This window comes from Echeneis naucrates, chromosome 19 (genome assembly GCF_900963305.1).
Source record: "Echeneis naucrates chromosome 19, fEcheNa1.1, whole genome shotgun sequence".
Classification (NCBI taxonomy): domain Eukaryota; kingdom Metazoa; phylum Chordata; class Actinopteri; order Carangiformes; family Echeneidae; genus Echeneis; species Echeneis naucrates.
In genome coordinates, this window is record NC_042529.1 from 2,985,132 (window position 1) to 2,998,857 (window position 13,726).

General features: G+C 45.0%; 1 protein-coding gene across 1 annotated transcript in view; it reads left to right on the top strand.

Annotated features, from left to right (window-relative positions):
* Positions 1–13,726, top strand: part of LOC115059790 (glutamate receptor ionotropic, NMDA 2C-like) — a 36,018-nt gene that overhangs the window by 18,368 nt on the left and 3,924 nt on the right. The window contains exons 8-15 of the mRNA XM_029527478.1: positions 1,029–1,240; positions 5,480–5,648; positions 6,232–6,385; positions 6,796–6,921; positions 7,772–8,001; positions 10,762–10,922; positions 11,647–11,834; positions 13,296–13,528. Coding sequence (XP_029383338.1) covers positions 1,029–1,240; positions 5,480–5,648; positions 6,232–6,385; positions 6,796–6,921; positions 7,772–8,001; positions 10,762–10,922; positions 11,647–11,834; positions 13,296–13,528 — 1,473 coding nt within the window. The remainder of the gene's footprint in view (positions 1–1,028; positions 1,241–5,479; positions 5,649–6,231; positions 6,386–6,795; positions 6,922–7,771; positions 8,002–10,761; positions 10,923–11,646; positions 11,835–13,295; positions 13,529–13,726) is intronic.

The following is a 13,726-nucleotide window of genomic DNA, read 5'->3' on the forward strand; positions in this document are numbered from 1 at the left end:
TGAATTCGGGAACACGAGGCCGTAAAAAAAGCCCAGTTCTCTCCAGTTTCTGGCGTTTCCATTCAAAAACAGCCATTAAATTACACACTCTCATCAATTTCCTGCATTTTCACCTGGTGTCCATTAATCAACAACTGTGTTTTATCACGAGGGACTGACAGCTCCTGCTTCAGGAGAAGATAAGACACACGAGAATCCCATAAAAGAGCGACTGAGATGATTGATCGTCAGACCCGGCATCTGCGTGATTCCCAGATGGTTGCAGAGAAACAAATCACCAACGTGCACTTCACACTGTACCTTCAGATGAAAATTTGTGTGACGAAGGAGGAACGTTTGCGTGAGTGAGCCGGAGAACAAATCAGGAGTTGCTGTGAGGAAGAGGCCTCATTAAAGCGATGAGGGATCTGAAATCCAGGCGCAGTAAGTCAGCGCAGGCCGAGCTCGGTACGGCTCATTAGGTTCGGTTGATGTGACAAACAGTCAGAGAAGGCTTCACTGAGCTTACTGCACACTTCCGTGGGATTATTCATTGTGTGATGTGACATTATAGAGTTTGTCCCAACTGGCTCCCTATGACATGAGAAAAACTCAATCTGTTGCTTTTTCTTTTTCAGTAGATATTATCACCGGACAGCTTCCCCCGTGTGTGGATTTATTTATATTTTAAAAACTCCCCAAAAAATGTATAACAACACAAATATTTCAGACAGCAAATGATACATATAATAAACGACACTAATCACTTGAACAGTTCCCATTTATGAGCGACGACATTTTAATTTGTTTCTTTGGCTGGAAAAAAGAAAATGAATAATTGAATAATCAGTCAGCAAAGTGAAGACAAAACAAGTCAGGACGTATTATTAATGTGAGGCACTCGGTTTTCTCTTTGTATTAGTGTCTGACTTTTTTTTGTGTCGAAGACATTTACATCTTTAGTCTCTTTATGCTCTTCCTCCAGGTCAGCTAAAGCTAATTGCCCTTAAAAAAAAAAAAAGATTAAATCTCCCACCTCCTCTCTTCAGGTCGGGACGTACGCTCGGGGGATCCTTCAGGTGCGCTACCCCGTCTGGCCTCGGTACGGCAGCTTCCTGGAGCACGTCTCCGATGACCGTCACCTGACCGTGGCCACGCTGGAGGAGCATCCCTTCGTCATGGTCGAGAATGTGGACCCAGGAACTGGCACGTGTGTCCGCAACACGGTCCCCTGCAGGCGCCAGTCCAATCAAACCGAGAGGTACAAACCCAAAAACACACGTGCGCACCAAAGAGGCCGGAAACAGCTGACCTGTCAGCCCCGCTGCTCAGAGGAGGAGGACGACGACGATGCTGTGAAACAACTAGTGTGTGAAGCGTTTTATCAAAATCTGAATCTTGTTCCTTTAAATTTCTGATAGGAACTCAATGTTTCTTCAAGTCCTCTGCACGATGACCTTCAGTCTTCTGAAGACAAAAATTACCAAATCTCTTTCTGTTCCCATAAAGATATTTAGCAGAAGAGAAAACTTCTCATCCGCATTGACTTTTGTTAAATGAGGAGAAATTTACAGTCACTTTACGGGTTTTAACGTAAAGGATCACTTTGGTTCCGGTGGCGTTGGCAGCAGTGTTGAATCGTTTAAATCACACCTGGTGCTTCACGCTGACATCTGCCCCCTCCCTCTCCATTTCTCTGCCCTACTTTAGTTCTGAGCAGACACGGCGAACTTCCTCACTTCATTAAACACAGAGTAATTGTGTGTGCTGAGTGTCTAGGCACTTTGAAAACACACCTCCAGTGTCGAACTCCGATCGCGGCACGGCAGAAAAAAGCCATTAAACAGTTATTACCACTGACTGCCTACAACTGCTGCTCGCCAGGAATACACAATGTCTTCATCACGTTCAAACAAACAGACAATAGAAATCCTACTCTGCCGGAAATCTAATGGAAGATTTACGGCAGAGTATCAACCGCTCTCTGCCGGCTTAGCTTTACAGCCGCTACAGGGAAACATAATCCTGATTTAAGTCCTCTCCCTCAGCTGATCGGCACTTTTACACATAATATAATTTACATGTCAGCGACACTTCACCAGCTTTCTTGAGTGTTTGCATTGTTACGATATCCCGCTAAAATCAGTGCCTCTTTCCTTTTGAGATGAAAATGGGAGTCCAAACCAAGACAGAAACACTCATCTGTGAGCCATGACGCCTAAAATCACCAACATAGCTGTGTTTCCTTCATCTGTGGGGGGTTGAATGAATTTAGGTATCTTTTATTTTCAGTGGACGGTGATCTTTTCATCGATTTAACAGGCCGCTGTCTGTCAGGTATCTCTTAGGTGAGTGTTGTTGAGTGTTGATGACATCATCATGACTCCCCTCTTTGGGGCCGTCCCTTCAGGTACATTTGATTAAGCAATCATGAATTCTCTTCGCCGACTTCTATACATCCACTGTTGTTATTTACACTGATGATTCATGCTGTGCACGTTGCTTTTCTTTATTTTCTTTCTTTTTTTTTTTTTCTGAGTCATCATCATGTTCTCCTGAATAACCTGCCACATCTCGCCGCCCTGATTTGGTAATTTATTTAAAGGTCTTTACACACACCTTTTTTTTCTGCGTGCTGTCGTTTCCTTGCTGTTTATAAGACTTTTTCTCGCCCGCTGTAACACTTTCACGTCACGCTGGAAGTTCGTTATTTCTAAATGAGTTCCCGCTGGAGGATTTTCTCTCTGCCTGTTATTGATCATGTTACTATGTATTCACGCTGCCACGTTGCTTACCTCCAATAGAGCTGCTGAAGAAGCTGCCAACCCAACTTTTACAGATAAGTTTGTGTCGCAGTCGCACAAGCAGTAATTCCCTAATTCCCAATAATTTGGGAACGCTATATCTGAAAATCAGAGGCAATCACTACTTCTGTCGTTCTTCATTCTGGCACTGAGAAGCAGATGAAGTGCCTTCATTTTCATTTATGTTCATGGAAATGTGTTTGTGGTGATGACTTCACTTTAAGCTCCAAATACTTTTGCAACAAGAGAGAGAAAACGCACAATCACACTGATTTATGTCAAAAGAGGTTTGAATTGCGCCTCATTCTCTCTTTATTCATTTGTTTATCCAACAAAGACGATAAAGAGGAACATTATTAGTTCGCGCCGAGGGGCGTGAACTGGAGCTGATTCAAAGCTCCAGCTTCATGCAGACAAACAAATGGGTAGATCCCAAACAGCAGAGCAGACCAAACAGGTTGTAGTAACTTAGACTGAAATGCTCGACCCCAGATGTTTAACCAGCTGTTAAAGGGTTAAAGATGGACATTAAACAAAAGGGACCCACAAATATTAGAAAACAAGGATGTGCGGGTATGTTTCAGTTGACCATGACCGGCACATTAATCCTAAAGAGAAATATATAACGGTGGTTGTTGCGTGCAATGGTATATTGATTACCAGTAAAGAAGATTTATCTGTCCAACTCTGAGATATCTGTCATAACACGGCACACCGTTTTCCCATCCTTCCCTCCGTCTGTTCCCCTCTCACCGTTTCTCTCCGGCTGGCGTGCCCCATTTGGACAGTGACCAACAACAGAGAAGGAAAAAGAGGAAGACAAGGCTGCAGCACTATAAACCAGTTAATCTTTCTGTTGTGTCTGAGCAGCTTTCTTGCAGAACAGATGTTTAGCATGATTGAATTTTTTTGTCTTGCTCATTAAAAAGATCTTTCTTTGCCCCCAGATGATGGCTCCCTCTGCCAGAGATCTGAGCTGATTAAGAAAAGAGAATTCCACACTAAAATTCAACTTTGGGCATCTTGGCGTGAGGAACATGCAATGAGCAGATGGTTCATGCAAACCGGCGCTGTAATGTGATCATAATTACTTGTTGAGCAGAAGATGAATCCTTCTGATGATTGTTAATTTCACTATATTGTGGCCAAGATTTTTTTAACTGTAACGACCTGCACCCGTCGTTACGCAGAATAAAGATCCCAGTTCCTGCATAGGCATTAACGACTTCTTTTGGAGTTTAGATTTTAACATGTGCCAGAAACAAACTAAATCTTGATCACAGAAAAAAATCAGCGAGCTCTTATAGGTGACGTATTTTATGAATTCATTGGAGGGTTTGGCTGGAGGAGTGCACATCCCTGCGGCCATTTTCAAAACATCTAGTGGAAAAGCGCCTCGGGGGAGCGGTACTTTTTTTTGTATGTTGTTGAGTCTCAGCAGGTAAATGATCACTAGAGTAATCTAGAAGCCAATAAGCAAAAGTTTGTTGACTGCAGTAACTTTCTGTAGCTACCTCAGTCATTCCTTTGTGAGCGCAGTGGGGGAAATATCAAACCTCCTCCTCCTCCATCTGTCCTCCTTCGGTCTTTGCCCTCTTTTCTCCTCAAACTGAAGTCGCCGGTCTGTCAGGACTTCGTCTGGCTCCGTCTACAGAGACTCCTCTTCTCTCGCTCTCTCCGGTCCAACTCCCTCATGGTGCTTCTCTCCACGCTACACTAGTTTCTGGGCGTTTTTTTGTTTGTTTGTTTGTTTGCTTTTTTTTTTAAACAACGCACAACACAACACAACGGCTGATGATCCTCAGAGGATCCTGTGCTGTGCATGTGTTAGTGTGCGAGATGGGGCGACAGGCCCGGTTTAAGTGCGCGTGTGTGTGGATTGTTAGTGAAGTGTGTATAATGACGACAGGTGGTCGGCTCCTGCAGCAATTAATTATCGCCACATTTATCGGAGCTATTGACTCCCGTGAAACAAGGGAGCCTTCCAGAGACACTTAAAATATGACTAAAACAAACGCCTTCACTGAACTTGAATCTTAATGACCTGGCTGGCTCTTTTTTTTTTCTCATTCAGCTCTGTTTGTGCTCCGTCCATCTTTTCCCGACTCATCGACTCACTGAAGTTATCCCCGTCACTCCAACGCTTCGGTCTAGGCCTCCACTTTGGGCAGCTGGATAGATGAAGAAGCAAAAGTAGCTGCTCTCCTTTTGTTTTTTAAGTCCATTATTTTTTACCATTTCCCATCCTTCTTCTTCTCGTCTTCTTCTACACCCCATTGAGTAAAAAGGCCACAGAGAGGAAGTGAGCGCGTCCCTCAAAATGCCGCCCACCTTAATGGCCTTTGATTAGAGGCCACAGTCGCTCAACCATCAACTCTGAGGCTCTGTCACACCGCCTGTGTGTGTTTGCAATTTTTAGTTGTCTCCTCAGTCTTTCTGTCAGACACCTTGTTAACAGACATTGATTTTAGCTAATGAACCAGTCGCCACTTGCCCTTCACTTCGCCGCCGCAGACAGCGCTCGGTGTCGGCGTGAGAGCCCGCGACTATTTAGCGCTCACTCACCGAAACAGAAGTAAAACAGAGAAAGAAAAATCACAGGAGCTAAAGATAGCAGCGGTCCCAGCTGCCGGAGAAGCTTTTTGATCACAAGATGTTGAGACAAAACAGTAATGACTCTGCTTTTTCTCCCTCAGCATTACCGGCCACGCCGAGGCCTACACCAAACTGTGCTGCAAGGGCTTCTGCATCGACATCCTGAAGAAGCTGTCCCGCACCATCAAGTTCTCCTACGACCTCTACCTGGTCACCAACGGGAAACACGGCAAGCTGGTCCGTGGGACGTGGAACGGCATGATTGGGGAGGTGAGGGCGAGCGTGGGGGATAAAATCAAATAAATCAAATTAAAAAAAAATAAAGGCGCAGTTTGCTGCTGCTGATGTGGTGACCTCTGTTCTGCCGTCACAACACAAGTGAGAAGAACGGTGCTTGGCCCACAGTGTGATTCTTGGATGGGTTTGATTTAGGTCAGCGGTGTGACACATATTTATCCCACAGACACACAAAACGCCACATCAAACACAGACGCAGGTGCATCTGAAAGCGTTTTGCCTTGAACAGGTGTTTGTCAGGAGAGAAGCTCTGAGTGTGTGTGCGTTCCAGCTTTTCAGAAAAGCCACCGTGAGTGTGAGCCTTTCTGAGCTGCAGCCTCGTCTCTCCTCCTGGAATCTCCTCAGATGATGTGACAAACATTCCCCCAATAATCTCTGCAGGCAGTCACACCTGACTGTACAGCACGTCGTTTGCACTGCAAAATGAAATACACAATTTGCTCTCTCTTCCGCTGCGAGGTGGTCTGCTTTGTTCAAACATACCACGTGCAGAATAAACACAGGAGAGGACCTTTTTGCTTCACGCTGCCTCTACAGAGCTTTTTTTCTCTCTCAGGTTGTCTACAGACGAGCTGACATGGCCATCGGGTCTCTCACCATCAACGAGGAGCGTTCAGAGATTATCGACTTTTCGGTGCCGTTCGTGGAGACGGGCATCAGCGTCATGGTGGCCCGCAGCAACGGGACAGTTTCCCCATCCGCCTTCCTCGGTGAGACACGCCTTCTCCGGCATCCATTTTGTTCTGACTGTGTCTGTGTTATTCACAGTATGCGTTAGCCTCTCCCAGGATGGCCTACTTATAACGAGTTCTCTGTCTGCAGACGCTTCAGGAAACTTCCCATTAAGCTTTTATCCCGATGATAACTGTAGCCTACAACTAAATCCCCTTACCGCGCACACACCTAAATCCCCTTTTCCAAACCCCAAACAACAAAATTCAGCACAAAACGAATGGTGCACTTCTCTCCTCATTCTCACATCAGCTGCTTCCCTCCTGCTATCCTCCAACCACACATGGTGACCTCCATCGCAGCCTGAGGTTCAGAGGCAGGAAGTACAAAAGAGGCTTCCTTTAATCCTTCATGTTTGTTTCCTTCACTTCTCCTCTTCCTCCTTTAGAGCCCTACAGCCCGGCAGTCTGGGTCATGATGTTTGTCATGTGCCTGACGGTTGTGGCGGTGACGGTTTTTGTGTTTGAGTACTTCAGTCCGGTTGGCTACAATCGTAGTTTGGTGAGCGCCAAAGGTGAGTCTTACACTTCTGTTCCACTTTCATTGGTGGAAATTCTTCTGCAGTGGATGATAAAGGAGTGAATGGACTTCATTTTCATCACAACGGAAAGAAAAAAAAAAGAAACAGTCCTTTAAAATCCGTATTAATCCCACAGGTTCTCATGTAAATCATGTGTTGTTAATCTCCTATTTTGCTCTGCTTGCGTAATACACCAAGAATGCGTTTAGTTATCTGTATTTAATTTATCTAAAAATATCCAGCGCTGTGATTTTTTATTTATTTATTTTTTTTAATGCATAAAATGGACTTAATTTGCATCTTAGAAAGCATTTTCACACTAAGCCTAAAAAGGATGCTCAACAGGATTTTGGCGAGAGGGCTAATCAATCCCAGAATGCAACAGCGATGGAGCATGCCTTGTCTGCGGGTCCGAAAGGTCATTTTCCTGTTTTAATTAGCATCGGTTGCTGTGCTAATCAAAGTGTGATTGATGGCGGTGGCACCCTTCGCTGCGGCGGCAGAGAGCGATGGAAATGTGCCGAGCTCTGTGCAATTCTTCTCGTTGTTTGGAAGTTTGCAGATACAACAGTAGCCATATTTTGTTTGATGATTCAATGTGGAAACAAGAATCTGACTTTAAAAACAATGAAGGTAAAACTGAAGCGACGGAAACTAAAATTTAACCAAAATATGATCTCCACACAAGCATGAAATTATTTTGAAGGTTTTTGAAGGTTCAACCATCACAAACTAGATTCTATTCAGCCCCTTAATTTGCTGTTGAAAACAAAATTCTTGGCAGGAGATCCCAAATCCAACCAAAAATATGTTTACGATGGATCATCTCCTTCTGTTTCCGCAGCTCCTGGGGGTCCAACGTTCACCATCGGGAAGTCGGTGTGGCTCCTGTGGGGCATCGTGTTTAACAATTCAGTGCCCATTGAAAACCCCAAAGGAACGACCAGTAAGATCATGGTCCTGGTCTGGGCCTTCTTCGCTGTCATCTTCCTGGCCTCCTACACCGCCAACCTGGCTGCCTTCATGATCCAGGAGCAATACATCGACACAGTGTCGGGCCTCTCGGACAAGAAGGTAAGAGACTGAACAGACGGCAGTTGAATTGAATGACGATGAAGCAGGAGAGCTTTGTGACGTCTTCTCAGACATGCAGAGGGCGGGATGGTTTTGGAAAAACACGTCTGTGTGTTTGAATCCGGCTCACAGTACATCAGTTCCTCTTTTCTCCGCATTGACTCATGAACCCTCAACAGCCGAGAAACAGAACACTCAGAAGAAAGCCTTCGAGATGAAGTCAAGCACAACAGCTCTGTCCATTTCCTATCAGTGGGGTGCCTGATGGCATGAATGACTAATCAATTACTGCCGTCTGTCAATACAGATGGTGTCTGAGTCTCGACTTGTCCTTTCAGTGCGTCGGCCTGTCCATCAATATTCCCCCGCGCCGTCGCCGGCTCTTGTCTTGCTGAAAGACGGTTAAAAAAACCTTTAAACAAGATCGCGAAAAGATTTTAAAAAGCGGAACATAACCAAACAGTCCGGTCACAGAGGAGAACAACGCCCACAGATTCCTCCACCACTTAAAGACACGCACTCACACTCAACCTGGAAACGAGGGCTCAGAGGAGCTTTACAAGAAAGCATTTCATTCTTCACAGATACTGAAAACGACTCCCAGGCAGGGATCAGCAGAGCCACCTCGGTGATCTATGCTCGTATTAACTGACTGCATTAACTTTATGCAGATGCATTCTGCAGCACGGCAGAAAATGAGTGTACAGCACAACCTCAGCTGCCCCCTAATTCTGTCATCCTACACGACAGAGGATTAAGGGTGGGTGGGCTTCGGGTGGTGGGCTGACTGGGTTCATGTCTCACAGGTTTAAAGGATAAAGCGGGGGTTATTTTTCTTACGGTCATTAGATGCTGCGAATACGATTCCAACCAGGCGTGTATTTCTCCCAACACTTCCCACTGGCTGGGAAATCTACCCGAGCATTAATATTTACGGACCTGCAGATTTAAAATCTGACCGTGTTTCACTGTCTGTTTGATTTCCAGAGACCTTTTTAATTATTGGGATAATATTAATTAACAGCGATGGTCCTGATGCTGTTAAATGTCGGCCATTAATGTGTATTCCCCACATAAATAAACTCTATTTCTCTTGTAATCAGTAGAATTTGACTCACAGGACTCTTGTTTGAAATTAATATCATATAATTCAGAACTTTCAGACCTGTTTTCCTGAACTTTAGAGCTCATATTCATTATCATTGCGTAACCAGGGCTGATAGCTGATCTCTGATTAGACTGAATCGCCAGGTTTTATGGTCTATTTTACTCAATAATTTTCAAAAATGAACGTGGTGTTGTACCAGCCTTCAATATAATCTGACTTGTTTCTTATTGTCATCCGGGAGTCTACGTATTTTTTTAGACGATTTGATGACTATTTAGGAAAAGCAAACTCAATTTAGCCAGTCGATGGAATCGGGTTCGAGTAGAATCCTTACCAAGGGAGCGAGGAAAGAAAGGAGGAAGCCTCTTAGAAAGCGGACTGAAGAACCGGCAGCTGAGTTGTGATCCTGAACAAAAAAAAGCGTTGGCCCGAGATGAGGCCCGGTTGGACAGCTGGGCTGGATATACCGCCGCTGCCGATGAGCAAATTAGCAGACGGGCTTCAGGTGTGAGGCGGAGAGGCGGCCCGTCAAAGACCCACCCACACAGGAAACAGGGAAAACATGGAAGCAACCAGAGATTCAGACACAGCTGGATCAACTAGAAGCTAATTTGAAGCTTCAGCAGCTTCAGTCTGATAAATGAAATGAATTTGTGCCTTTTCTTGCTGAGCTGTAGCAGAGTGGTCACTAAAAAACTGCATCTCTGACAGATACACCATTTTTTTTTTCCTTGGGAATTGGGAATTTCTTTGCGGCCTTCAGGAGGAACATTTACGAATTTCTGTATTCAGATAAACTTTTAATTCATACACTGTCTTCAAACTGCTGATAGAAAGCCTGGAACTGCTGCAGCTGCAGCTGAACAGCGATTATATTAATGCAAACTCACCCATCTTTTCACACCCTCACATTTAGATTGGCCCATTCATTTGCACTCGGCTCAAAAGGTCACTGCCGTAACCGAGATGAATAGGTCTTTCCTGTTTACAGTCTAATTGAGCTCTAACGGACTCGTTCTGCTTCACCCTGCGATACGTGACCACTCGTGAAATGTGAACTTCGATCAGGCGCAGATTGAACCGGATTAGGATCATCTGCAGGCTGCGCCAGTCGTTCAAGCAGACGTGCGTTGACTGATATCAGGTTTAATCAGATCAAAGAGAGTGAGTGAGCGGCGTTTCTCAGGCAGCATTGAGTTTGGAAAAAATGGATTTCATTTAACTGAGGAGTGCCTCGTCCTCTTTGCTCCCTCCTTCCCTGTTTTCTCCTCTCTTCCTTCCTTTTTCCTCCTCACTTCCTCTTCCCTTTTACTTCCTCATCCTCCTCCATTTTCTTCTCACCCAACTTGTCCTTCTCTCTCGTCTTTCCTCCTTTTCCTCACATTTATGTTTTTGTTTTTTTACTTTTCCTCTTTTTTTAAACTCTTCCCGCTCTCCTTGTCACCTCCCATATCACCTTCTTCTTCTTTCTGTCGTCTCCTGCTCTCACTCCCTTCAGTCTCTCTCCTCTCTTTCCTTTTTCTCCTCCCTTCTCCCTTCCTCTCCTCCCCCCTTCTACTACCTCCCATCGCTGTCTTGTGTTTCCCTCTTCTCGGCACTCTCATCTTCTCCCCTCCTTCCCTTTCCTCTCATCCTCCTTTATCTCCCCACAGTTCCAGAAACCACAGGAGCATTACCCTCCTTTTCGCTTCGGGACGGTCCCAAACGGGAGCACAGAGAGGAACATCCGCAGCAACTACCCCGACATGCATACGCACATGATGAAATACAACCAGAAGGGGGTGGAAGAAGCTCTAGAAAGCCTCAAAACCGGGTACGCATATAACATCTTTATTTTGTCGGGAATGAGCGCGATGTGATGGGTGTATATTTAGATGAAAAGAAAAGTGTGGTGCATCTTAATTTGTGTAGAAAACGTTTATTCTTCGCGAAGAACAAGTTCAGACTTTTGAAAAACGACACCAGTGCTTTCGTGCATTTTGAACACGACACCTTAATTTTTTTTTTTGTTAGGCTGATTTTAGTTTGTGTGGAGTAAAAAAAAGACCTGAAACTGGAACCTAGTGGTCGATCCATGAACGTGATCATTTTTAGATTGGAATACCGACACTGGAACACTGACTTTGGTAACGGAGGATTAAAGTTTTGGTTTAGAAAATCATGGTCTTCAGAGGATCACAGTGAAATAACTCAATAACTCAGTTTGGCTTTGTCCAATCACTGAATCCTCTTACGTCGTGTCCCTTCAGTTAACATGCTAACGAATTTAAGCTAAGGTGACCATGTTGGACTTTTTTCATTAACGGGAGCCTCTGATGATGGATTACCAATCTGAATTAAATGTCAAATCCCTGCAAGTAGAGCGTCTTTGAAATTAATTGAACCGAATAGCAGCCTGGAAGTTAGAAAACATGTAAAAGCCAATGTTATGTTTTTATTATGAGTGGAAATGTAAAGTTTTTTGTTTTTTGAACATAAAATGTACAATTCCGTTATTCTGTACATGAAAAAAAGTTATGTGGCTTATTCGCTTGCAGGAAACTGGACGCGTTCATCTACGACGCTGCTGTTTTGAACTACATGGCTGGGAAAGATGAAGGCTGCAAGCTGGTGACCATTGGCAGTGGGAAAGTGTTCGCTACGACAGGATACGGCATCGCCCTGCAGAAGGACTCCCGCTGGAAAAGGCTTATTGACCTGGCGCTGCTGCAGTTCCTCGGAGACGGTGGGCGGCCTTCCAAACTTTACACGACATCGTACACAGCCGATGTCCGCACATGCGCGCTGCTCTCTCTGCTCCCTTTTATCTGCTGGGATTCGTTTCTGTCTCACTGCCGTGCTGCAAGTGCACCGTGGAACTGGCATCAATCCAGTTCAGTGTGTGCTGTATCAGCGGGGAAGTGGGCTTACAGGGAAGAGTTAATATCCTGCAGAACAGCAGGGAGCGTTAGGGATGTGATTATCTCCATGACACACTCACGCACACACACACACACAGCCATCCTACCTACACATAACCACAAACACACTCACCATGACGGCCACCAGTGTGGAGTTAATATCCTCCCTCCTCTGAGAGCTTAAGACCACCCCGCACTTACTCTGAGCTTTTCCACGATGATATAATAAATAACGAGTTTATTGCAGACATACGGTAACTGAATGATAAAATGGGCCACGCTCCTCTGAGGCCACCGGGGAGAGCGGAGCTATAGAGGCGGCCACCTGTTTTGGAGGCCTGGAGGACGAGTTTATGTGGTGATGATAGCGAATATTCAGGCACTGTAAATTCTTCTGATTGAAAATGTGCCTCATCAGCACGGTGAGAGAAGAACGACAAACGCAAAATTGTTGTATGTGAGAGGAGGGTTCCTGTTTGGTTCGTAGGATTTGAAACAGATTAGAAAAGTTTATAGACATTTGGGCATTTGCGCACATATAAATATAAACGGCTTGCTGGATCACTTCAACGATGACTGAGCGTCGGTCATTTTGTCCCTAGTGTCTATGCATTGACCTGCTTTGCGCACAAATAGTCTACTCTCAGCTGCACTCAGCTCTCTAGTTGCAGAAAATGCCACGAATGATGGAAACAGAGACAGTTTTGGTATTGAAATGCAGAATTTCACCCCAAAACAGCTGCTGGCAAAGACAATGAGGTCGTAACGCGTTTAAATCCAATACGCATGTTGCTCTCAGAATGGTGGTCAAGGTTGGTTTGACCCAATCAGGGAGCCACTGGATGTGTCAGTGTCACTGTTGCCAAAACTCTCAGTTTTTGCCCGTTCCACACTGCAAAGCAGTCCTGGAGCTTTCAAACTAAAATGAGGTCAGCTACGTTTCCAAAAGGCCCCCTTTTTCCAGGCTTGAAAGCTCCAGAGAAACAACGACTGTGAAAATGTCACAATGTGATGTGAATCAACACAAAAACACTTTGGCATGGGCGACGTCTCAGACAGCAAACATAAAGGAAGTATCAGCGACACATTGGTTAATTGTCCACGCTTTAATCTGATAGCCACAGTTTGAGTTCAAATGTGTTGTGCGGAGGAAAAAAACTATGAAAGTGTGTTGTTTTTTATGATGCAACACATCTAAGACAACTGTAAGTGTTTTTCTTCAGGATATTGTAAGCCGTCATACTTTCTGTCTCATACACCAACTCTTCTCCCCGTAAACCTTGCAGGAGACACGCAGCGCCTGGAGACCGTGTGGTTGTCGGGCATCTGCCAGAACGAGAAGAACGAAGTGATGAGCAGCAAGCTGGACATCGACAATATGGCGGGCGTCTTCTACATGCTGCTGGTGGCCATGGGCCTCAGTCTGCTGGTGTTCGCCTGGGAACATCTGCTCTACTGGAAGCTTCGACACTCCCTGAACAAATCTCACAAACTGGACTTCCTGTTGGCCATCAGCCGGGTGAGAATTTCAAATAATTCCACTGACTGATGGGTCCTTTTTTTTTTTTTTTCTTTGGTTAAGGAGCTGGTGTGAAAACACTTCATTGGCGCAATCGATTTGGCGACGTGACTTATTGACTGGCTGTAATTGGATGAGTTGAGTGACAACTTGGATGAATGAAAACAGGCTGATTGGTTTGTTTCCATTTGCCTGGTT